The sequence below is a fragment of the Apostichopus japonicus genome, chromosome 17 (assembly GCF_037975245.1).
Source record: "Apostichopus japonicus isolate 1M-3 chromosome 17, ASM3797524v1, whole genome shotgun sequence".
Taxonomy (NCBI): Eukaryota; Metazoa; Echinodermata; class Holothuroidea; order Aspidochirotida; family Stichopodidae; genus Apostichopus; species Apostichopus japonicus.
Genome location: NC_092577.1, coordinates 3,125,707 through 3,153,228, shown reverse-complemented (window position 1 = coordinate 3,153,228; position 27,522 = coordinate 3,125,707). Strand labels below are relative to the sequence as shown.

At 40.3% G+C, this 27,522-nt stretch overlaps 1 protein-coding gene across 3 annotated transcripts in view; it reads right to left on the bottom strand.

Moving 5' to 3' along the window:
- The window catches only part of LOC139954801 (uncharacterized), a 63,251-nt gene that overhangs the window by 28,038 nt on the left and 7,691 nt on the right, over positions 1–27,522 (bottom strand). For all 3 annotated transcript variants that reach the window (XM_071954739.1, XM_071954737.1, XM_071954738.1), the window contains exons 3-19: positions 26,680–26,922; positions 25,903–26,145; positions 24,857–25,099; positions 23,299–23,541; positions 22,561–22,803; positions 21,377–21,619; positions 18,799–19,038; positions 14,879–15,121; positions 14,359–14,604; positions 12,069–12,311; positions 9,294–9,542; positions 8,601–8,843; positions 7,218–7,454; positions 4,855–5,103; positions 3,608–3,844; positions 1,902–2,144; positions 744–1,004 (exon numbers count right to left, since the gene is read on the bottom strand). In XM_071954739.1, coding sequence (XP_071810840.1) covers positions 744–1,004; positions 1,902–2,144; positions 3,608–3,844; positions 4,855–5,103; positions 7,218–7,454; positions 8,601–8,843; positions 9,294–9,542; positions 12,069–12,311; positions 14,359–14,604; positions 14,879–15,121; positions 18,799–19,038; positions 21,377–21,619; positions 22,561–22,803; positions 23,299–23,541; positions 24,857–25,099; positions 25,903–26,145; positions 26,680–26,922 — 4,149 coding nt within the window. The remainder of the gene's footprint in view (positions 1–743; positions 1,005–1,901; positions 2,145–3,607; positions 3,845–4,854; positions 5,104–7,217; positions 7,455–8,600; positions 8,844–9,293; positions 9,543–12,068; positions 12,312–14,358; positions 14,605–14,878; positions 15,122–18,798; positions 19,039–21,376; positions 21,620–22,560; positions 22,804–23,298; positions 23,542–24,856; positions 25,100–25,902; positions 26,146–26,679; positions 26,923–27,522) is intronic.

The following is a 27,522-nucleotide window of genomic DNA, read 5'->3' as shown; positions in this document are numbered from 1 at the left end:
ATATATATATATATATATATATATATATATATACATATAATGGATTAATTGTGAATATTTTCAGAGAGTGTTGGTAAGAGAGGAGTGGAGGGTGGGTAGGGGTTGTTTAAAATGTTCTTTGTTTAGTTTATTGTTAAAATTTAAGTAAGAAATAAGTTTTTGAACGACAGGAATATTTATTAGGATAAAATAAGAGATATATAGACAAGGTCGTTTGAATTTAATAATTCGAATGAGTTTTAAAATAGGGTTTTTGAGTTTATAAGTCAAACATGTGACTTCTCAAGCTGAAACCTCCCAAAGCATTTGTTTTTCAATTATGTTCAAGCTATTTAAGATTTTTTTTTCAACGAAAGAGATTGAAAAACGTTATTAATTATAAAAGAAGTAAAATGATGCAATAATATAGCAAAAACCTATAAATCTATACTTAAAAACCCATGTGATCAGATTATAATACTCTGCTCCTCTAGTAAAACGAAAATTTATATCAAACAAGCAACCAATAAAACAGTTTTAGTTGTCACAGTTTAAAAAATAGTTACTCAAAATAGATTAATAAGTAAAAGTTATCAAAAAGGGAAATAAATAATTGTATTGGTGTTAATTATACAGTACAAATTAAGTAAGAAATAAGTTACTTAATTAGTTACTTAATTTGTATTTGTATTTTTTACTACCATAAAAATTTTATTTCAAGATATAGGAACCATTGTTTTGTCATAGAAATTCCCAAAACTCACCGTAGATCGAGACAGTGAAAGAGCATTCTTCCTGGTTAGATGCCTGATCGGAAAATACGTAGGTCACGACTGTCGAACCAAGTTCAAAACGATGGGGAGGGTTGTAATTGGACGAGACGTTCACAATGAGACCATTGTCGGTCGCCACCGGCTCACTCCAGGTCCAACCACTTGTGTCCCTTCCCGGGTTTGTCGGAAACTCAAAAATGCTGCCATTATCACTATTACGAAGACATCCCATTATCACAGGAGGGGTATTGTCTACGAGAAAATATCAGAAAATGAAAGACAAAATGTCTTGTAAGTAGACATGAAGGTTAGACTGACAAATGCAAAAACGGTATTAGAATCATCGTCCATCATAAGCCTTGCTCCAATGTTATAAGGCTTTGTGGGTTTGATAAATAGGGAATTGATCAGTTTTCAAAGCAATGCAGTGGCAGCAGAAGGGTTTGGCTTGAGGTTCTTCACATGGAGAAGGAACAGCCATCTTCTACATATGCTTACCTTATACAACCATCAAGTAGGAAAAGCCATCATCTACATATGCTTACATATGCTTACCTTGTACCTATATGGAGAAGGAACAGCCATCTTCTACATATGCTTACCTTGTACATCCATCAAGTAGGAACAGCCATCTTTTACATATGCTTACATATGCTTACCTTGTACCTCTATGGAGAAGGAACAGCCATCTTTTACATATGCTTACCTTATACAACCATCACGTAGGAACAGCCATCTTTTACATATGCTTACCTTGTACCTCTATGGAGAAGGAACAGCCATCTTTTACATATGCTTACCTTGTACCTCTATGGAGAAGGAACAGCCATCTTGCACATATGCTTACCTTATACAACCATCAAGTAGGAACAGCCATCTTTTACATATGCTTACCTTATACAACCATCAAGTAGGAACAGCCATCATCTACATATGCTTACCTTGTACCTCTATGGACAAGGAACAGCCATCTTGCACATATGCTTACCTTATACAACCATCAAGTAGGAACAGCCATCTTTTACATATGCTTACATATGCTTACCTTGTACCTATATGGAGAAGGAACAGCCATCTTCTACATATGCTTACCTTGTACATCCATCAAGTAGGAACAGCCATCTTTTACATATGCTTTCATATGCTTACCTTGTACCTCTATGGAGAAGGAACAGCCATCTTGCACATTCTGAGACGGGTCAGTAGCCTCGTAAACCACCCTATAGATCCCATAGCTGTAGTTGCCCGGGTAGTAGTTAGCCGTCACGGAGGTGATGTTATCGTTATCACTGAACTCTGGCAGCTCCCAAGTAACGTTAGTCTCAAAGGCGTCCGGGGCCAAAACGGCTACAATGTCTCCTGGACAATTCTCTACCATTGGGAGTTCATCGTCTAATGACCAAGAAGAAAACAATGGCCGGTCCTACGTCGAGATTCTATTTTTTAACAAAGTATGACATTATTTGGTCCTTCATGGGAGTCATAATTAATGTGGCACACCTCCAATGATCCCTTTTTCCTTTATAGCACAACCAGAAAGGGCAAGCAGGGGTTATGGATACTCATGGGGCTTAAGGGAAGGCTCGCAAATTGAAAATGCAGATCATTGCCGGCCCAGCGGGCGGCACACCACTGCTCATTATGCAGCCTGAGTATCACTCACGCTTGAGTGCACTCATCCACAGACGTGAAAGTAATGAGCGTCCAGTTCCCAACAGTGAAGGGCTGCTATTATATGTACACGAAAGCTGTACTTGGCTTTTCCTGGTCTGTGGTTTTCACGTAACAATAGCACTCTGACCAGTGGCGGAGCGTCCATACAGTCAGGGGGGGGGGGGCAGATGCCCCCCCTGACGGACTCAAATGGACTGCTGGCGCCCTTTTCAGCTTTTTACCAAGTTTTACTTATTCGCGATTATGGACTTTTTGATTGCGCTCTCATCTACTGTACCTATTGACATTTGTCACATTTTTGTGGCGATGACACCTATTTATTCTTCGTTTATCTGCAAATAAGCAAGGCCCGGAAAGGGTCATTTTCCGGCGATCTAAGGAGTATCTTTACTCCAAAAATGTCTGTACACTCCGCGCCAACCCGTGGTGGTGCTCCGCTTAGATAGTGTAGGAAGCGCCCCTACAGACCATTCTCGCCCCTCCTGACCAATACCCTTAGCTCCGTCACTGACTCTGACCACAGTAGCAGGAGATTTATTTCAAGAATGAGTTGAAAACTTGATACACCGATTTTCGTAATTTGAATGTGTCAAAATACTTTCGGAATTCTTCTCTTGTTCAAAGGATTCTCATTCACTAACACTGCTCCATCTCTTCTTTTTTTCTCTTAAGTTTCCAACGAAACATTTTTTTTTTTTCAAGAGGTAAGTAAATACTGTAGCTAAACCACATGTTATGTATTTTTAATTGATTGTGTTAAGTCTGCGTCTCCTTTTGTGTTTTAGAGGCTTAATTTTGTGGTCTCATAGTCGGTGCATACAACTGTCCACTGACTCTTAGAGGCCAGGGAAATGTGTGCGTTCAAGCGTGACTCATTAACCAGCTGGTTGCTGTGCTCATTACACTGGGAAGCAACGGCTGGGCCAGCCATGATCGTCCGTTGAAAGTTGCGAGGCCGTCCCTAAGTGACGTAGAGGTGATACCTTCTGTCAAAGGCCGACAGGGTTAGGGGAGAGGTACTGCACCTTATTCTAACAGGATCGAAGGCGGACGACCACTGTCACACACAGTGATCAGGCACTGTGCCTTACTCAAATGGCAAACGGGGGGTGCAACGACGGGCCTCCTAGAAGGGCAAGCAGGGGTCAGACGCTCAAGACGGGAAAGCAGATAGTACTTACCAATGACAGAAACGACCACCGAACAGTTTGCCTCGTTACCGGAATAATCGACCGCTGTGAAGACGACGGTGGTGTTACCAATGTCAAAAGTGTTGTTAGTTTGTGTTGTAGTCACATGTGCGACACCGACATTGTCCATCGTCATGGGAGGACGAATAGTAACACGACCGTACGGTTTGCCCAATATTGTCGTCGTCTCATAGTCCATGGAACACTCGATGGTTGGGTTTTCGTTGTCTGGAGAGAAAAATTCCATAAAAATTGGATCTGTAACTGTTCGTTGATACACAATACTCTTAATACAGTTTATGAAACATATTATATATATATATTATATATATATATATTATATATATATATATTATATTATATATATATATATATTAATAAAACATATTTCCTCGTTGGTTCTACCCGCGCCGCAAAGTGCTGACTCTTGATGAATCCCTGAATCATACCTGCACAGATGAAAGCATCATCTTATACAAACTGACCAACTGCATCACACCTGCAACACACCGGCACAGCAGCATTATCTTATATAAAACTACATCATGCACGCACCATACCTGCACCACATCACAACAGCATTCTCATATGAACATACCAACTGCACAAACCTACACCATACCTACACCACATCACAGTGACTGTATCTCATATGAACATACCAACTGCACAAACCTGCACCATACCTGCACCACATCACAACAGCATTCTCATATGAACATACCAACTGCACAAACCTACACCATACCTACACCACATCACAGTGGCAGTATCTCATATGAGCATACCAACAACTGTAATCACAAAGGAACATTCTCCCACGTTTCCAGAATTGTCCAATCGCAAAGTTTCCAGACTGCACAAACCTGCACCATACCCACACCACATCACAGTGGCTGTATCTCATCTGAACATACCAACTGCACAAACCTGCACCATACCTGCACCACATCACAGTGGCTGCAGTATCTCATATGAACATACCAACTGCACAATCCTACACCATACCTTCACCACATCACAGTGGCTATCTCATATGAACATCCCAACTGCACAAACCTGCACCATACCTACACCACATCACAGTGGCTGTATCTCATATGAACATACCAACTGCACAAACCTACACCATACCTACACCACATCACAGTGGCTGTATCTCATATGAACATACCAACTGCACAAACCTGCACCATACCTACACCACATCACAGTGGCAGTATCTCATATGAACCTACCAACAACTGTAATCACAAAGGAACATTCTCCCATGTTTCCAGAATTGTCCGTCGCAGTGATAGTCACCGTAGTATTACCACTAGGAAAACTTGAGTTCGGAAATGCTGTCGTTTCGGTCATGATCCCGCCATTGGTGTTTTCTTCTGTAGCCAGAGGATACGGCCAAGTGACCGGTACCTCCGACTCTCCTAACGGTAGGACAACCGTTTGGTCGTCTGGGCAATCGATGAAGTACGGAGGGAAGTCGTCTGGAAACAAAAAATAAAGTAATGTGTAACCCATGGGCACGTCATGTCACGTCAGGCTGCAGCAGTAGATAGTGCTAAACTTGTGATGTGGACATACGTGAACATGAAAACCTAGCAGAATCACAGTAAGCCTGTAGACATGTAGTCCAGATTCTGGGCCCTACAAGGAGCACAGCCAGATGTGTCTTTGTTCTGGACGACACAGGGCCCTACATTCATGGACGACACAGGGCCCTACATTCATGGACGACACAGGGCCCTACAAGTAGCATGGCCAGACGTTATGGTCTTGACGACACAGGGCACCGTGTTCTTTTTGCTATATTTGAACATTTACATGCAGGATGTCAAATAGTTAAATATCTTCGAACGAGGTGCCAAATTATTCATTTTGGTGTTATTTATTTTGACATCTGGTGTTTGAAATCCATTTTTTTTCCTGGTGTTTGACATTTGTTGTTATCTGTTTGGTGTACTCTGTTGTGCTTATCTGGTTTTGACAACTGGCGTTGTCTGATCGGTGTAATTTCGACCTCTCTGCAGGTGTTACCCTGAGCCAGGCACTCCCTACATTAGCATATCCAGTGTTATACTGCTACTTATGTTCAACAGACAAATACAGTTGCAGTGGTTGAGGTAGAGATGCAGAAAATTTCCAACCATCTTGGTTAAGCATCTCGACTTCAGCCAAGATAAGTGAGCGCTACTAGCCGAAGCAATATGTCTGCAGTTGCTATAAAATGTCATATCGTAGCATATGGCAAAATTGCAAGAATGGTATAACCCAATAAAAAGGAGCCAATGGCTATTGTACATGAACATGCACAAAAGATCTTGAAAACATTGGGGTATATTTCATTTAGCTAGTCAAAATATGTATTGTATCTAGAGTGGATTTTAAAATTTAACAGTGTGGAACATTTTTCTAGTTATTAACACATATGTTACATTGTTGGTCGAGACAATTTCTCTATAAGGATCAATCGATCAATCTTGGCGAAGACAGTCGTTTTAAAACAATACCTAACAATACCTTTTATAACAATACCTTTTATAACAATACTTATAACAATACCTATAACAATACCTTTAACAATACCTATAACAATACCTATAACAATACCTTTTATAACAATACTTATAACAATACCTTTAACAATACCTTTAACAATACCTATAACAATACCTATAACAATACCTATAACAATACCTTTTATAACAATACTTATAACAATACCTTTAACAATACCTATAACAATACCTATAACAATACCTATAACAATACCTTTTATAACAATATCTAAAAACTAGATGAAGAGCCCATTATTCAGAATGTTTTAGCATCTGTTTCCTCCTGCCGCCCCCACCTTCACCCCCCACCGTTGAGGAATTCAGGAAAAATATGTTCATTTCTTTTTCTAGAATTTAACACAAATACTAACTTTGGATAGGTTATGGATGTCTTCTCTACATGAAGATACTTTTACTCATCGCACAAAGTCATTTTGTGATAATTCCTGTGAAGTTTTTCAAGTCGGTTTTATTACCATTTTATAAAGACTTGTAGAAGTCTGATTTGCTACGTGTCAAATACAGTCGGTCAAACACGAGTTATCAATCATAAAACAGCTTTACATATGAGGAGAGATGATTGGCTAGAAAAAAAAAAATATCAATTTGGGTGGAAATATGATCATCATTTCTACGATGAAAGAATCCTTCTGTAAAATAATGGGCTTCTATCCCTTATTAATCACATGAACTGCTTCGGGACGAGAATGTGACAAAGAGGCCTGAATGTCATGAATTGTGCACATTGACGTCATGTTGGGTTCATAATCAATGAACCCACAATATGGATGAAGGCGCAATAATTGTCTGGAAGCAAATCTAGATCACGTATTTTGGGTAACAGAAGCTGCATCAATGTTGACAATTTTTCTTAAGGGGCTTTCTCAAAATGTTATCAGACTACCCACATACTCAGGAACAAAAATCCTGACATGGCTCCTAATTTTGGAACAAACTTGTTGAGCACCTGACCGGTTCGGCCCACTCTAGGTTCATTATGATCACGGTCAAATACTAATTAATAACCAACGAATCACACTTACCGATCACGGTAACGTTGAAAGCGCAAACTTGGATGTTTCCGGCAATATCGGTTGCGGTGTATTCAACTAGGGTGGTACCGACGGGAAATTCCCCAGGGGTGTGCGAGGTTGTCAACATTGGTGGGCCATTGTTATCTACCACGGTCACTTGACCCCAAGAGACAGACCCGCTGGAAGCGGCCCCGGTGTTGACCGACATGTTGCCAGGGCAATATAGGAATGTTGGTGGAGTAACCTCTGCCAATAATGAGAAGCACAATATATGCGTAATGAGAGACACAATATATGCATAATGAGAGACACAATATATGCGTACCGAGAGACAATATATATGCTTAATGGGGGACACAATATATGCGTAACGAGAGACACAATATATGCGTAATGAGAGAGACAATATATGCGTAATGAGAGACACAATATATGCATAATGAGACACAATATATGCGTAACGAGAGACACAATATATGCGTAACGAGAGACACAATATATGCTTAGCGAGGGACACAATATATGCGTAATGAGAGACAAAATATATGCGTAATGAGAGACAAAAATATATGCGTAACGAGAGACACAATATATGCGTAATGAGAGACAATATATGCGTAATGAGAGACAATATATGCGTAATGAGAGACACAACATATGCATAATGAGAGACACAACATATGCATAATGAGAGACACAATACATGCATAATCAGAGACACAATATATGCATAATGAGAGACACAATATATGCATAACGAGGGACACAATACATGCGTAACGAGAGACGCAATATATGCGTAACGAGAGAAACAATATATGCGTAATGAGAGACACAATATGCATAATGAGAGACACAATATATGCATAATGAGAGACACAATATATGCTTAATGAGGGACACAATATATGCATAACGAGGGACACAATATATGCGTAACGAGAGACGCAATATATGCGTAACGAGAGAAACAATATATGCGTAATGAGAGACACAATATGCATAATGAGAGACACAATATATGTGTAATGAGAGACACAATATATGCGTAATGAGAGACACAATATATGCATAATGAGAGACACAATAAATGCATAATGCATATGCATAATTGGAAGGCAGCTATATACCTCAAATGGCTTGCATCAGGTGTGTGATTCAAGTTACGATTTCCCAGGCCAGATGCTAGGTAACATTGCTTCTCAGGCATCTGCCCTTTGACCACTCCCAACGTAGGGAGGATTTAGAGGTCAGTTGTGGGTCGAGATTCCGTCACAAGGGTCAGATGCCAATTATGAGCCATTGGTCAAGTAAAGGTCAATTTCTACCCATTCATTTCTACATGATGCAAGGAGATGAAGATATCAAGATGACGAGGAGGTCAGAACTCACCCGCGATGGAAACATTAAAGCTGCACTCGTCTGAGTTCCACGCTGGGTCAGTGACAGTGCACAGGACCGTCACTTGACCGTAAGGCAGAATTGACCAAGCAGGCAGATTGCATGTGACGTATTCTTCACCGCTATTGTCAAACGTCACAGTCGCAGGCAAAGTAAAATTCAGGGTCGACGAAGTTGAGGGCAGCTCTAGCCTGATATCTGAAGGGCAGTCTGTAAAGACAGGAGCTTGCCGATCTGTGGAAGGGTGCACAGACAATAAATAAAGCGGATGAAGGGGGGCATAATGAGAGGATTAAGACCAGCTGATGAAGGAATTACATTACATCACTGAATCCACAGTAATCTTTCATAAAATCTTATATCTGAATTCCCAACTGTGTTAACCTATAACTTTAGTCATTTACACACCTGGAGTGCATGAACAAGCAATGCAATGGTCTGGCCAGGACTGTGTCTGGCCAGCAATGCAATGGTCTGGCCAGGACTGGCCAGATCTAGCGTTCTGTGCCTCAACCAATAGACTACTGTGTTGCTGTACATGCAATGTAATTGCCTTAGTAGTAGTAGTAGTAGTAGATGTTAATATGGGTGAAGGCTCCAGTGACAATTGCAATACACCAACTACCCCCCCCCTTCCCCACCCCAACACCATGTCCCATTTATTTCTTAAAATCATGAACATACCTTCCACAATAACAACAAAACTGCAGGTGGACATTAGGCGAAAAACATCGACAGCTGTGTAGGTCACTGTGGTGGACCCAATTGTGAAGTTCTGACCGGGACTATAGTTTGATGTCACCCCCTGTATGAGTGTGTTGTCGGTGGCAACTGGTTCTGTCCAGGTCACATTGGAAGAGTAACTACGGTCAACATCCGTTTCGACAACAACAGTAGTGTTCGGACAGGATGTGAACATTGGCGGAGTCTTATCTGGTTAATGGATGGACGAATTCAGATGAACCAATGGGAGATTGCAACATATGAACAACAAGCAGCAGCATACAGTCAAAACAACAGAACTACAGGCAGCAGCTTACAGTCAAAACAACAGCACTACAGGCAGCAGCAAACAGTCAAAACAACAGCACTACAGGCAGCAGCAAACAGTCAAAACAACAAAACTACAGGCAGCAGCATACAGTCAAAACAACAGAACTACAGGCAGCAGCATACAGTCAAGACAACAGAACAGTAGGCAGCAGCATACAGTCAAAACAACAGAACTACAGGCAGCAGCATACAGTCAAAACAACAGAACTACAGGCAGCAGCATACAGTCAAAACAACAGAACTACAGGCAGCAGCATACAGTCAAAACAACAGAACTACAGGCAGCAGCATACAGTCAAAACAACAGAACTACAGGCAGCAGCATACAGTCAAAACAACAGAACTACAGGCAGCAGCATACAGTCAAAACAACAGAACTACAGGCAGCAGCATACAGTCAAAACAACAGAACTACAGGCAGCAGCATACAGTCAAAACAACAGAACTACAGGCAGCAGCATACAGTCAAAACAACAGAACTACAGGCAGCAGCATGCAGTCAAAACAACAGAACTACAGGCAGCAGCATGCAGTCAAAACAACAGAACTACAGGCAGCAGCATAGTCAAAACAACAGAACAACAGGCAGCAGCATACAGTCAAAACAACAGAACTACAGGCAGCAGCATACAGTCAAAACAACAGAACTACAGGCGAGAGCATACAGTCAAAACAACAGAACTACAGGCAGCAGCATACAGTCAAAACAACAGAACTACAGGCAGCAGCATACAGTCAAAACAACAGAACTACAGGCAGCAGCTTACAGCCAAAACAACAGAACTACAGGCAGTAGAAACAACAGAACCACAGGCAGCAGCATACAGTCAAAACAACAGAACTACAGGCAGCAGCATACAGTCAAAACAACAGAACTACAGGCAGCAGCATACAGTCAAAACAACAGAACTACTGACAGGAGCATACAGTCAAAACAACAGAACTACAGGCAGCAGCATACAGTCAAAACAACAGAACTACAGGCAGCAGCATACAGTCAAAACAACAGAACTACAGACAGGAGCATACAGTCAAAACAACAGAACTACAGGCAGGAGCATACAGTCAAGACAACAGAACTACAGGCAGCAGCTTACAACCAAAACAACAGAACTACAGGCAGCAGCATACAGTCAAGACAACAGAACTACAGGCAGCAGCATACAGCCAAAACAACAGAACTACAGGCAGCAGCATACAGTCAAAACAACAGAACTACAGGCAGCAGCATACAGTCAAGACAACAGAACAACAGGCAGCAGCATACAGTCCAAACAACAGAACTACAGGCAGCAGCATACAGTCAAAACAACAGAACTACAGGCAGCAGCTTACAACCAAAACAACAGAACTACAGGCAGCAGCATACAGTCAAAACAACAGAACTACAGGCAGGAGCATACAGTCAAAACAACAGAACTACAGGCAGCAGCATATAGTTAAAACAACAGAACTACAGGCAGCAGCATATAGTCAAGCAAGACAACAGAACTACAGGCAGCAGAAACAACAGAACTACAGGCAGCAGCATACAGTCAAAACAACAGAACTACAGGCAGCAGCATACAGTCAAAACAACAGAACTACAGGCAGCAGCATATAGTTAAAACAACAGAACTACAGGCAGCAGCATATAGTCAAGCAAGACAACAGAACTACAGGCAGCAGAAACAACAGAACTACAGGCAGGAGCATACAGTCAAAACAACAGAACTACAGGCAGCAGCATATAGTCAAGCAAGACAACAGAACTACAGGCAGCAGCATATAGTCAAGCAAGACAACAGAACTACAGGCAGCAGAAACAGCAGAACTACAGGCAGCAGCTTACAGTCAAAACAACAGAACTACATGCAGCAGCATACAGTCAAAACAACAGAACTACAGGCAGCAGCTTACAGTCAAAACAACAGAACTACAGGCAGCAGCTTACAGTCAAAACAACAGAACTACAGGCAGCAGAAACAACAGAACTACAGGCAGCAGCATACAGTCAAAACAACAGAACTACAGGCAGCAGCAAACAGTCAAAAAACAGAACTACAGGCAGCAGCATACAGTCAAAACAACAGAACTACAGGCAGCAGCATACAGTCAAAACAACAGACCTACAGGCAGCAGCATATAGTCAAAACAACAGAACTACAGGCAGCAGCATACAGTCAAAACAACAGAACTACAGGCAGCAGCTTACAGTCAAAACAACAGAACTACAGGCAGCAGCATATAGTCAAAACAACAGAACTACAGGCAGCAGAAACAACAGAACTACAGGCCACAGCATACAGTCAAAACAACAGAACTACAGGCAGCAGCTTACAGTCAAAACAACACAATTACAGGCAGCAGCATTAAAGTACAGTTAATTATACCGCAAATACTAAATGACCAAGGGTACAAACTTACCTGTGATGCCGATAAAGAACCGGCATTCTGCGCTGTTGCCGCTGGGATCCACCACACGGTACAAAACTTCTGTGACACCAGGCATCAACAGTATGGGACTGGTATGAGTCTGTGTGACGGTTTCCATACCGGAATTGTCTGATATGATGGGTTCTGTCCAGTTCACGGTTACGTTTAAATTAATCGGATCAGGTGAGTAGCTGATATTCATGGGACAACCTTCGATTACAGGTAGTTCGTTATCTGAAATATAGAAAGATATCCCACTCGAAAAAATTACCCCACGTTTTTTTTTTGGCTTGATTTTTGCTTTGATTTTTTTCGAAAAGCTATTACTGCACACCTCCAAAGGAAGTTAAAAGGTTTCCTCCTTCTTCTGTAGCACAATCTGCCTATCGGAAAGTTGCTCTATTTACAGAGAGCTTTGGTCAGCCTCTACGATTTTACGGTTTGGAATAAGTTTGTCTTTGGTATATAAAGTGAATTCCATCCTCACTTATCATAAGGACATGAAAAAAAAAAAAAACAAGGAGCAAACAAAGCAAAGCAGAACTGCTTCATGTTTTGTCCCAGGTGTGGCAAAGTTATCACACAGATCAGTGTACTTTTCCCCAAAAGAAAAACAATAATTTTTGCAAAATTCTGACAGCAATTTGATAATAAGCTGACGGACATGTGAGCTACAGGATGAAGCTTAATCTTTCTTGACACCTGTATCTTCATACAAACTATAGACGTAAAAAACTTGCCAGTGGTTTATCTAGATCTTTTCCATCTGACGGGATTATCCAGTGATGGAGCTAGGGGTATTGGTCGAGGGTGGGGGGCGAGATGGTCTGTAGAGGCGCTTTCGACACTATTTAAGAGGAGCGCCACCACAGGTTGGCACGGAGCGTACAGAAATTTTTTGAGTAAAGATACTCCCTAGATCGCCGGAAATGACCCTTTCCGGGCCTTGCTAATTTGCAGATAAACGAAGAATAAATAGGGTGTCATCGCCATTTTGTCAGAAAATGACACCAACAAAATGTGACTAATGTCAATAGGTATTTTGAGAGCGCATGCATCAAAAAGTCAATAATCGCGAATAAGTAAAAAGTGGTAAAAAGCTGAAAAGGGCGCCGGCAGTCCATTTGAGTCCGTCAGGGGGGGGGGCATCCGCCCCCTCTGACTGTATGGACACTCTGCCACTGGGATAATCCATCTGATCTGATAATCCAACCATATTCTTAAATTGTACAACGTTGTGGTCATGGCAATCATTTTCCAATATTCAGTTCACAAATACAACATGTTTAGTGGCTATTGTTTAGAATCACTTCTTTAGAAGGGCTATAGAAAGCTAATTAAGACAGCCATTTTATTTCCCTGCAAAATATACTCACTGTCAAAGTCGTCTATTAAAATCAACTGTGGTTTGGATACCTTAATCAAGATTGTCATATATCCACTGAATATTTTTTGATTTTTTTTTTTTTAATTCTACTATAATCCCCGCCAAAAATGCTGTCAAATTTCATTGAAACAGCAGAACATACATTGATGACGTTCCACACTATTTACCTTTGACAAATTCATTGATTAATTGATCCTTTACCGATATCTCTATCAGGTCATTTCTTCAAAAGAAAAAAAAGTGGTATAATCTTTCTTCTTTTTCTCCCCCGTTTTTCTGGGGTACGATTCCCTTTGGGGGTATTTCTTTTTCCTTTTTCTTTTTTTTTGGCGTATGCAGAAAATGCTGTTGACAGCCGACTGTTAAAGTGTGTGAAGACTCGCGCACAAAGAAACGTCTCATGCTGGTAATCTGACCTAGTTTCAAATGAGGTGTAACAGAAGTGTTAGACACCACCATCGATCCCAGAAAATACACACACAGTTTGCTACCGTCGGTAATAAGACGCTAGTGTACAGTCAATACATAAAGTTACGGTCAATACCCACAACACATATAGCAGAGATGTACATATAACAGAGATGTACATATAACAGAGATGTACAGAGATGTACATATAGCAGAGATGGACAACTCAGGTCTAGATAAAAGACAACAATGTATCATGTTTCATTACTGTCTGCATTTTGTAGTGACAAGAAGAAAATGTCATCTGCAAGCAACGGAAAGTTAACTTTTTCAGAGCGCGGCACTTGGTTTGGGGCGAGCCTTCAATGCCTTTAATATAACTAGTTACGCCAAATATTTGCAGCATCACTGATAGTTTTTCAACGAGTGCCGACCATGTAGAGCTCCACATGTTACGAAGTGCACAGAAAGTGACAATATACTGACCTTGGATGAGTACCATGAACGTACAGTTGGCCTGGTTCCCGACCGAGTCCGTGAAGGTGTAGACGACGGGCGTCGTGCCGATGGTGAAGTTGTCAAACGGTTCGTGGGTGCTGGTCACCGTCACTCTGTTGCTCTCACTCTTTGCCACTGGTTCCCTAAAGAAGACACTGTTGTAGTTCAGTCCTGGCAGAGCAGACTGTATTACCATGTTGTTGGGGCAATTTCTTATCCCTGGAGGGGTAGTGTCTGGAAGAAAAAGCAATAGGGTAAATAGTCATGATTAACCATCCTTCCGGTGAATATCGCTTTTCGAGTCCGAGAGGAGGGGGAACCACCTCTTGGAGATGCAAAATCATCTTTTTTGGGGGGGAGGGGGAGGAGGGGGGCTGAGGGATGTAATTTTTTGTTTATTTTTGCTGTGCGATGCCTTATTCCCTGAGAGTTTCCCCCTTTGTGAAGCACTGTTGCTATGGGATACCGGTTGAGTTATCCCTCAAAGTTTCTTATTTTTGTAATTTACCTAGCACTGTGACGATGAAAGCACAGACGGCTTGATTGCCGGCATCGTCTCTTGCGAGGTACGATACCGCCTTGCTACCGAGGTTCATCTGGCCGGGAGGTATGAAGGACTGGTAGAAGAAGGTCACGTTGACGTTATCCGTTACCGTGGGGATAGTCCAATCGGCAATTCCAAAGACTTCTCCGGGTTCTTGACCAATGGCGAAGTCAGTTGGACAAACCATAATGGACGGTGGCTCACGGTCTGAGGAACAAGAAAATTGTCCAACGGTATTATTTTTGTACTTTTTTCTTGTGCGAATATATTTGATACGCTTCTCTTTTTGTTTTGGTCGATTGATTTGCCAATCTTTTGGTGGATCCGTTTTTCCGGCCAACGCACAAAGTGACTGAACCATCATTACCAATAGCAGTGTGAGCAGGGAGAATCCTTTCTATGGGCTACACTCAAAAAAATGCAGTCTATCCTTACCTCTCAGATCGCAGAAAATACCCAGGGGTATTATTTACCCGCTGGTGATTCAGTAAACAGATTCACGTCAAATTTAGTAATGGCTGTGAGTGCTTACAATACTGCATTTGGCAAGCTTAACCTAACTTAACCATGTAACAGTGATGACAGCTTACAAACCACTTAATGAACCCAGTGACTTGTAGTGATTATGATATATAAAATGCAATCCAGTGACTGTGTTTACAACACAAATAAATGAACATACCTACCTACTAGTCCAAGTCAGTTACAGACTGTTACAAAACACAATGAATAAACCTAGCTACTAGTCCAATCCAGTGATTGCTTACAACACATCATGAACAAACCAGGCTTGGGGTAATCGTAATCAGTAATCGTAATCGATTACAATCGATTACATTTTTTGAAGTAATCGTAATCGTAATCGATTACTTTTGTGAAAATTACAAAGTAATCGTAATCGATTACAAGGGCAAAGTAATCGTAATCGTATTACATTTATGATTACAGTGAAATTTGAATGAGAAGGGCAAAATTAGTAGAAATGATTAAAACTAATTCTTACTATTGGCTTTTAGTGTGACCAAAGAAGTGTTCCTGCTTCTAGAATTTTCTGGCACAATAAACTTATACTAAGAAGTACTGGGGACTTGATCGCCATATTCAAGGATTTTTTATCACCTGAATTATTCTGTTCAATGCTGCCTCTCAGCGTTCACAATCCTTTTGCATACACAACTGGTTGACATTAGTTGACATGGTGTGCTGATTATAGAAAATTATTTCATTAGTATATATTAAACACTTAACTAACAATAACAGTCAGGCTGACAAGACACACCCTATGCAGAAATTATTAGTTTACAAAATATAGTGTTGCATGAAAATCTTCATTTGTTTTACTTTAGTATTTGTCTGTTTACTCTTTGTCTGTTTAAATTGTATTTTTTACTGGACTTATGGGTGACACATCTTAAACGTGTTAAGGCATAAATGTGTAATGCCTGGTAGGAATTGTAGATATACTTCCACAATTTTGTCCGTATATACTGTAAATGCCCTTCCTTTGCCCTATTTCATTGCCCTATTTCCCGGCAGAGAGTTATGATAGATATGCAGAGGATTGTGCAAGTAACCACAATGTAATCATAATTGTAATCACGATTACATTACAATGTAATCGTAATCGATTACTTTAACTTTAGGCTGTAATCGTAATCGTAATCATACATTCTCAAGTAATCGTAATCGATTATATTCAGATGTAATCGCCCCAAGCCTGGAACAAACCTAGCTACTAGTCCAATCCAGTGATTGCTTACAACACACACACACACAGTGAACAAGAATAGTGACTAAGTGTTCACGACAGACATAATAAACGAATATATGAATAAATGAATATATGAATGATCATCTGAAAGGAGTAAGGTCCCATCAACTCACCATCTACTAGTCCAATCCAGTGATTGCTTACAACACACACACACACAATGAACAACAATAGTGACTAAGTGTTTACGACAGACATAATAAACGAATATATGAATAAATGAATATATGAATGATCATCTGAAAGGAGTAAGGTCCCATCAACTCACCATCTACTAGTCCAATCCAGTGATTGCTTACAACACACACACACACAATGAACAACAATAGTGACTAAGTGTTCACGACAGACATAATAAACGAATATATGAATAAATGAATATATGAATGATCATCTGAAAGGAGTAAGGTCCCATCAACTCACCATCTACTAGTCCAATCCAGTGATTGCTTACAACACACACACCCATGAACAACGATAGTGACTAAGTGTTTACGACAGACATAATAAACGAATATATGAATAAATGAATATATGAATGATCATCTGAAAGGAGTAAGGTCCCATCAACTCACCATCTACTAGTCCAATCCAGTGATTGCTTACAACACACACACACACAATGAACAACAATAGTGACTAAGTGTTCACGACAGACATAATAAACGAATATATGAATAAATGAATATATGAATGATCATCTGAAAGGAGTAAGGTCCCATCAACTCACCATCTACTAGTCCAATCCAGTGATTGCTTACAACACACACACAATGAACAACAATAGTGACTAAGTGTTTACGACAGACATAATAAACGAATATATGAATAAATGAATATATGAATGATCATCTGAAAGGAGTAAGGTCCCATCAACTCACCATCTACTAGTCCAATCCAGTGATTGCTTACAACACACACACACACAATGAACAACAATAGTGACTAAGTGTTCACGACAGACATAATAAACGAATATATGAATAAATGAATATATGAATGATCATCTGAAAGGAGTAAGGTCCCATCAACTCACCATCTACTAGTCCAATCCAGTGATTGCTTACAACACACACACACACAATGAACAACAATAGTGACTAAGTGTTCACGACAGACATAATAAACGAATATATGAATAAATGAATATATGAATGATCATCTGAAAGGAGTAAGGTCCCATCAACTCACCATCTACTAGTCCAATCCAGTGATTGCTTACAACACACACACACACAATGAACAACAATAGTGACTAAGTGTTCACGACAGACATAATAAACGAATATATGAATAAATGAATATATGAATGATAATCTGAAAGGAGTAAGGTCCCATCAACTCACCATCTACTAGTCCAATCCAGTGATTGCTTACAACACACACACACACAATGAACAACAATAGTGACTAATTGTTCACGACAGACATAATAAACGAATATATGAATAAATGAATATATGAATGATAATCTGAAGGATTAAGGTCCCATCAACTCACCATCTACTAGTCCAATCCAGTGATTGCTTACAACACACACACACACAATGAACAACAATAGTGACTAAGTGTTCACGACAGACATAATAAACGAATATATGAATAAATGAATATATGAATGATAATCTGAAGGATTAAGGTCCAATCAACTCACCATCTACTAGTCCAATCCAGTGATTGCTTACAACACACACACACACAATGAACAACAATAGTGACTAAGTGTTCACGACAGACATAATAAACGAATATATGAATAAATGAATATATGAATGATCATCTGAAAGAGTAAGGTCCCATCAACTCACCATCTACTAGTCCAATCCAGTGATTGCTTACAACACACACACACCCATGAACAACGATAGTGACTAAGTGTTCACGACAGACATAATAAACGAATATATGAATAAATGAATATATGAATGATAATCTGAAGGAGTAAGGTCCCATCAACTCACCATCTACTAGTCCAATCCAGTGACTGCTTACAACACACACACCCATGAACAACGATAGTGACTAAGTGTTCACGACAGACATAATAAACGAATATATGAATAAATGAATATATGAATGATCATCTGAAAGGAGTAAGGTCCCATCAACTCACCATCTACCGTCACGTTGAAGTCACATGATGCCATATTTCCCGAGGGGTCGACGGCGACGTAAGTCACCGTTGTTGTGCCATCTGGAAATGTATCCCCTGGGTCATAGTTGGAGGTCAGTGTAACGAGATCGTTGTCGGTGGCCGTAGGGGGTGCCCAAACAACAGTGGCAAATACTTCGCCCAAATCCATACTGCTGTTCAAATTGACAGGGCAGTTACTGATGGTGGGTGGGTGCGGATCTGAAAACATCATAAAGTATTATTCCAGTGGTGGACGATGTAAGGAGAAAAGTATTGTAGACAGTGCTGGACAGTGCTGGACAGTGCTGGACAGTAATGACAGTAACAAATTATGCCGATTCTTTGCTAGATGATTGATAACCCACCTACCCCACCCCCACAGGGAATGTTTCACTTCAAATCAAAAGGAGTTTAACCCCTGGTCGAACTTGCGCGAGGTCCTACGGGGTATAATAATAAGTTTGTATATTTCTTGGAAAAGTTGTCTATCTTCGATCAGGGAATTGCTGGTAAAATGAAGTCTTATATAATTACATTGTACAGATAGCCAAAAACATACCCCAGGTTTTGAATTGATTTGAAGTGAAACATTTTTACTGTGAACACTCTTCCACAGAACAACAACAATCATCATGTCTTGACGTGGTAAAGGAGGAAAGAGGACTGACTGGGAAAGGGAGGGCGCCAAGCGTCACTGAAAAGTGTTGCGTGATAACATCCAGGGTATCACCAAACCTGCCATCCTTCGTCTCGCTAGTGGTGGTGGAGTAAAACCAGTTGAATCATGTCCACTGGGAGATACTCGCCCATGTATTTTATTTTCCCCTGTTAGTAGTCAGCCAGTAAAAAGCCAGAATTTTTTCATGGTCTGGTTAATTGAACATAACCTAGTTTGCACAGCTAATCAATCTATTAATTAACTCTGGTCAGGAAAGTAGATCACAGCAGCGTTACCAGCGACAGTTGACGAAAAAACGCTAGATTTGCGAAAATAAAACCCCAGAAAATGCTACATGGTAGTTTCCCTAACTTTCGTGTTGTTTTGAGTCAATTTAGCACAGATTCGTAAGATGAATGGTCACCGATCACAAAACAGATTTTGAATAGTTGATTTCAGTGATAGTCTGACCCAGAAAATTTGAAAAAATATGGAAATTTTCGGTAGGAAATTCCGAAGATTGGGCAAAAATGCTCACACTAAATTTGGATGGGTCTCCAAGTAAGAATTTGGTCTTAAAAATCTGAAAAATAGTCTATTTTTGGTAAATTTATCTAGTTTTAGGCAAAAAACGCTAGAATTACCAAAATTAGAAGAAACGTACGCTAGAACCCCAGAAAAGACTAAAAACGCTAAATCTAGTGTAAAAACGCTAACGCTGGCAACGCTGGATAACAGTATTAAAGCAGTCTGAAATGTGATCACGGCAAGTAGGCTTGCACGGTAAACCGGTTTTAGTACCGAAACCAGTTTTTTTCCGACCGAATTTCGGTACTATTTTTTATTTTAAGAAAACCGAAAAAGCAGAAAAAACCAAATGTGAATTGCAAATACTGGAAAAAACAAAGTTAAAGCTTCCATCCATCATTTGTTGACTTTGGTTTCTCCCATTTACTGTACTTTTTGCAATATGAAAGTAAATTACAACAATAGTAAGCATTTCTGATAGAGGACATTGTCAGCTACGATCGGCACACGCCATTACCAGTGCTTGAGGGTGGATAGCTAGGCCTAACATTAGGGTTGTAAGTTTTCACGAAACCGTGCAAGCTTAACTGCAAGACCCTTCAAAAGTTTTGACTTTTCCTGTTGATTTATATCCCGGAGCTGTTCGTGTATGCTCGTAACATACTCTGTACGCATGGCAGAGTTTCATCGAAATATACATGTTTCATAGAAACTTTTCTCTCGTGTGGATAAAACTTGCTCAAACTGTTATAAATGCAAACATTTTCTGCCTCAATTGTTTGTTATGACATTCACTTTGCAATTGCTTTATAGATACATCCCACAAAATATCACCAAATCTAACACAAAAATCATGTATTTGCCATTTCAAAATGCTAGGATGTGGTTTGGACCTAAGGATGAACAAATCTCTAGCAATGTTGTTTAAGCAACCAATTACAACCAGCAGAATAGCATCCTTCCTATTTTTTTTGCAAGGAGAATACATCATGCCCCAACAGAGCAATGGTATCAATAGGAGACCTTTCAATCTGAAACATTTTCCCCTAAAATGATCAAATTTTTTGTCCCCATATAGCATCTATTTCAAACATCAATATTTTTTTCAGTTCAGTAAGAAAAGTACTTCAATTTGTTCTGAAATTAAAATAAGGTGAAATTTTACCAGTAATTACAATCTTGGTATACAACAGAGAAAGCTGACAAGAATGCATCCTAAACACCCCACCCCCATCCCCACCCCCACCCCAACTCTCTCCCGCCAAGTTAATCCACCAATCCTTGAAATCAGTGACCCTTCCCCTTGCCGCCAAGACTGTCCCCCTCGGTCTACTGATGAAGCGGTACTGAGCTTAAAACGTCGTCACTCACCCTCAACGGTTATGGTAAAACTGCAGGAATCTTCGTTTCCAGAAGGGTCCACAACAAGATACGTGACTTCCCTACTGCCTATGGGGACACTTATTCCCGGGTTGACGTTGGAGGTCAGGGTATAGCCGGGGTCATTCTCTGTGACGGTCGGTGCCTCCCAGGAGACCACCAAGAAGTTCAATAGTGCAGTTACGTCTAAAGTCGTGTTAAGCGGGCAGTCATTCAGCACCGGTGGTTCGTCATCTGTGTCAAGTAGAATTTTAAAGGAATATTAATTAAACGGCGTAGCGGTCTTCTTAATTGAAAATTTAAATCCTCCTGTCATCCAGATATAAAAAAATTTTAAAAAATTACCACGCATTTACCGACAGGTTCTCCCCCTATTGAGCGAATGGTCCCACTTATAAAGTGGTTTGATGGTATATGTAAACACAATCCATGTTTTTTTTTTCCTTTTCACTTTTTAGCTTTTTTAGTTATGTAGACAAACAAGAAAATACGTTTATAACTTCATGGCAAAACACTGCAACCTACAGTTTCTATCTTTTCGGTAACAGATGTAGAGAACATGTGAAAGTACCATCCAAAACCGGATTCCCAAACATCTGCTGGGGAGTTACCTCCCACATGTGGCCTCATTTATTTGTGGCCTCATCAAGCCTAAACGAGATGGGAACACTTGGCTCCCCTGATGTTTCTTTTTTAACTTTTTGCTATGTAATACCTTACTCCCCCAGATACCTAATACACCCTGAGCATTGCCCCCTTTGTGTAGTATCATTTTGCTATGTAATACCTTATTCCCCCAGATACCTTAACTCCCTGAGCATTGCCCCCTTTGTGTAGTATCATTTTGCTATGTAATACCTTACTCCCCCAGATACCTTTACTCCCTGAGCATTGCCCCCTTTGTGTAGTATCATTTTGCTATGTAATACCTTATTCCCCCAGATACCTTAACTCCCTGAGCATTGCCCCCTTTGTGTAGTATCATTTTGCTATGTAATACCTTATTCCCCCAGATACCTTACTCCCTGAGAATTGCCCCCTTTGTGTAGTATCATTTTGCTATGTAATACCTTATGCCCCCAGATACCTTACTCCCTGAGCATTGCCCCCTTTGTGTAGTATCATTTTGCTATGTGGTACCAGATAAAAAATTTCCCCGAGACTTCCATCCTCACCAATAACCGTAACATTGAAGGCGCAATACTCCACATTGCCGGCAGCATCCATGGCCGTATAAATGACTTCCGTGACGCCAATCAAGAACTGGGAATTGGGAGCGTTGGTCGTCTGAACCAGAGGTGTACCCGATTCATCCGTGGCCACCGGTGCGGTCCAGTCCACGGTAGCAAAGGGCCGGCCAGCATCTGTTTGGGTCGCAATGTCACTGGGACACCCGCTGAATACAGGACTCGTGCCATCTGAAACGATATAACGACATATTTCCTTTTTGATATCATCCAAACTTTTATCTTGCCATCTATCATAGCCCCCTCACTCATCTGATCCATATCCCGGCAGATTAAAATACGATTCCCTCCAGTAGGACTCTAGGCCTGGATCTTCAATATCTATCGATGTTAGGATACGAAACTTCAGAAAAAAACTTTGCCAAAATATGGGACTTTTCTGCCAAAAAAAAATAAGTGCAACACTGAAGAAAAGGTCCACTCCCGATGACGACAGTAAGATACTAGTGCACGGTGTCCATTTTATTGGTCACGTGAGGTGATGCGAAATAACGTGCACCAAACCACTTTCAAAACTAAACGAGACGTCCTTCACACTAGGAGAAACCCTGCGATACTGTGTTAGTAAATATCCCACTGCATCTTGCGGGAGGTGTCATTTTTTTTATTTGTTGTACATGGGGGTTCCGCATTCAGGACAAACCATCCCCTGATCGGGATTCTTACCATTCAAGGTGACATCAAAGATGCAGCTGACATCATTTCCCGATGGATCTGTGAATGTATACCTGACTCGGGTTGTCTGCAGGGTGAACTCTGACCCCGGAACGTGGCTCTCAGATACCGAAACAGACCCACTGTTATCGGTCGCGTTAGCGGGAAACCAACTGATGGTCTTTGAGACTTGTCCCGGCGCCGCGTCTTCCTCAATATCGCCCGGGCAGTAGTCCACGACGGGGTCTTCATTGTCTGAGTGAAATAATCAGAAAGAAAAAAATTTTCAGTTAAATATATTGAATTCATCTATCCTTATTATGAATGATATGTTAGCACATGTGCACATATATATATATTTACAAACACTACAAAATTGCAGTATTCAGAATCATTATCAGAACGTGGCAAAATTTGTTTTTATGAATTATGGTTTGTAAAATAGGAAAGAAGTAATCCATTATCAGGACAAATTTTTAAGGAAAACCATTCAGACATTACCTTTGGGTGTCCAAAACAGCAAATCTGGTTGTTCCAATAAATATGTCAATGTTAATAAATAATAATATAAAAGAAAATTTAATTTAAAAAATTTTAAAAAATAATAACAAATAATAACAAATAATAAACAAATAATAAACAAATAATAAACAAATAATAACAAATGACCAAGACCGAGTAACATATACACAGTAGGAGAGATGTGTAGAATTGTTTCATATGGTGAAATACAGCCCCAAATTTAGCCAGTAAAACTCACTTTCTGTTATATCATAGGGCCTACCACTATTTTGATATTCATATTTTTGTTTTCATTTTACTCTCTCTAAAACCTCTCTGAACCGACAACAGTTTACAGCTTTTACCTATTTCAGGGAATTTCTTTACAATCGCATGTTAATTTGATGCAGACGAATAACCTCCAAAGCTGATTTGGTTTTTTTTTCGGAACAGAAACCTGGTGGACTCTGACGACCGAAATGCAATTATAAATATTGATGTACCCATTACCCAATGACAGATATTAACTGAGCACAATATAGCGATGCTCGTTACCAGATATCGAAATGAGTTCAACACAGCATTATAATGCATCCTTGAACCAGATGTTGCAAACATTCACATAGTTAACATGAGAAGAACTGAAACCTATCATCCTACCCAAAAAATAAATTCTAAAAAAAAATGTCTAAAAAAAAAAAGTCTAAAAAAAAAGGCCAAAAAAGTTACACGAAAGATGCTCTCTTTAATTTGTTTTGGGAAGTAGGGTCGTTACAGGTCAATCGCAAATTTACCGACAAGAGGCATATATTTCAGTTTTAAAGCTTTGCGAAGAAAAAAATGAATATTGCAGGGAGAAAGCTCATGTGCCAACTGACTGTTCTGATGACAAATTTGGTAAATGTTAAGATATATCAACAAAGACTAGTTATTTTAAAGAAAATATCACTCTTCAATGCTCCGTCGGACTCACTCATGCTTAGTATTTGCACACACTTTACACACTTCACACTTGAATAAAATATAGATACGGGGAGAAAGGCTGTTAAAGAACACTCAAATCACTCACCGACCACCGTAACGGTGAAATTACAGACGGTTTCTAGACCAAAGGAATCAGTAGCTGTGTAAATAACATCAGTAACCCCGATGTCAAAGAGGTCACCCGAGGAACTTGTGGACGAAACTGATGGCGGGAGGTTGTTATCGGTGGCCGTGGGCTCTACCCACATCACTATAGCAGTGCCAAGTGTTGGAGTGTTTGTCACCTGTGCGTCATTTGGACAGTTGCTGAACTCGGGTGGGATAGTATCTGAAATGAGAATAAGTAGACCATGTCATTATTGTGGCTTTGTTTCTACCGGCTGACGAGCTGACCGAGAAATGAGGTATCGTTTTTACAATTAAAAAATAAAAATAATACTATTATTGACAGAATATTACATAGGGAGAATGATATTACGGACATACTACTAGTGTATTTAAAGGAGCAGGTCACAATATTACCAACCTACTACAGTGTACTTAAAGGAGCAGGTCACAATATTACCAACCTACTACAGTGTACTTAAAGGAGCAGGTCACAATATTACCAACTTAATACAGTGTACTCAAAGGAGCAATTCACAATATTACCAACCTACTACAGTGTACTTAAAAGAGCAGGTCACAATATTACCAACCTTCTACAGTGTACTTAAAAGTGCACGTCACAATATTACCAACCTTCTACAGTGTACTTAAGAGAGCAGGTCACAATATTACCAACCTACTACAGTGTACGTAAAGGAGCAGGTCACAATATTTACCAACCTTCTACAGTGTACTTAAAGGAGCAGGTCACAATATTACCAACCTTCTACAGTGTACTTAAGAGAGCAGGTCACAATATTACCAACCTACTACAGTGTACTTAAAGGAGCAGGTCACAATATTTACCAACCTTCTACAGTGTACTTAAAGGAGCAGGTCACAATATTACCAACCTACTACAGTGTACTTAAAGGAGCAGGTCACAATATTACCAACCTACTACAGTGCACTTAAAGGAGCAGGTCACAATATTTACCAACCTTCTACAGTGTACTTAAAGGAGCAGGTCACAATATTACCAACCTTCTACATTGTACTCAAAGGAGCAGGTCACCATATTTCCAGACGGGTCTGAAAAGTCATACGTCACAGTGGTCACGCCCGGTCCAAAGATGGCTGGTGGTGTGGCAGATGCAGTGGTGATGACAGTCCCAGAGTTATCGGTGGCGGTCGGTTCTACCCAGCTGACCGTGGCGGTCACATTACCAGGTGACGGGGCGACTGTGTCATCGGATGGGCATGAGCTGATTATGGGATCGGTATTATCTGCCAAAAAAAAAAGCAGTCAGCAAGTTATTTTTACGACGCTTAAGCGACCACAAATGTGGGAGTATGGATTACAACTTACACGTCGAGTGACTTCCAATTCAACATTTTAACCCAAATTTGGGAGTCTTCCAATTCAGAAAGTCATTTCAGATGGGAAAACTGTGGCTTGCTCTTGGATGACCCGGCCGGGAATCGAACCCCGAACCTCCCGATTGCTAAGCCACATTGCTTCAAATGCCACCGCATTCATCCACTCGGCCACAGCACCGGGCAATGGAAACAAAGATTCTATATCATCAGTTTCTGTTTTTTCTCAAACTTCCCGTTTTGCTTTCTGCTGTTTCAACAAACTTTTCTCTTGAATATTCATCTCAGTTTGCCGAATGGTAAATATACGTTGATTTTTTTCTTCCCGCCTTTTTTAATCGATAATGGCTCTGACATTCTGATTCCGAAATAGTCACCTTTCTTCTTTTTCTTTTCTTCATGCATGGCAGAAGTTTAAAAATGAAGTGGAAGAAGATACCTTACCTTGAACCCAGACTTCGAAATGACAACGAGCTTCATTGCCATTGGCATCGGTGAAGGTGTAGGTGACGTTGGTGAAACCGATGTAGAAACGATCAAACGGGGCGTGCGTCTTCGTCACCGTGACGGGAGGGAAAGCATCGGTGGCGGATGGCTCCAACCAGAATACGCTCGTGTAATTTGTCGAAGGCGGCGCGGACTGAATGATCAGTGTACGACACCCTCGGATTTTTGGGGGCTCAGTATCTACGGGGCCAGAAAAAAAAATGAAAATGGAGTTTCCGTTGAATAATAAAGGCATTCGGTGAAACTGTGCTGGATGATACGAAACCTTTATCACCAGCATAAGCAGACATGATAGTCATGACTTGTCTTGGTATTTTTAAGGTTAAGTTTGAACACCCCCCACCACCTTCCCTATATCTCAATAGGGCATCCAAGTGAAATTTTCAAGCAATTCCTACATAACATTTTTGAGATATCGATAAATGAAAAGTGATCATTGAAAGCATAACAGGTGTGATGTCATAGAAGCAAACTGACGACAAATTGTGTTTCAATATGATTCTATGTGTCACTTTATTGGTTTGACCTTGGGATTTGGACATGGGTTTCAACTTTGACCCAAAGGGGCTGTGAAGTGAACAAATCAGTATGCTAAATGTCCGAGGTGCGTCCATAAATATACTCCAATCTTGGAAGTAGGAAAACTAGGATCTAAATTTTCATGAAAAACAAAAGAAATTTGTTATTATGTTCCTATGGACATCACACCTGTTTGCTTCAAAGTTCACTGTGGGTGAAAATGTGCCAAAATTCAAATGCTGTTTTTTTTAAATTGGAGCG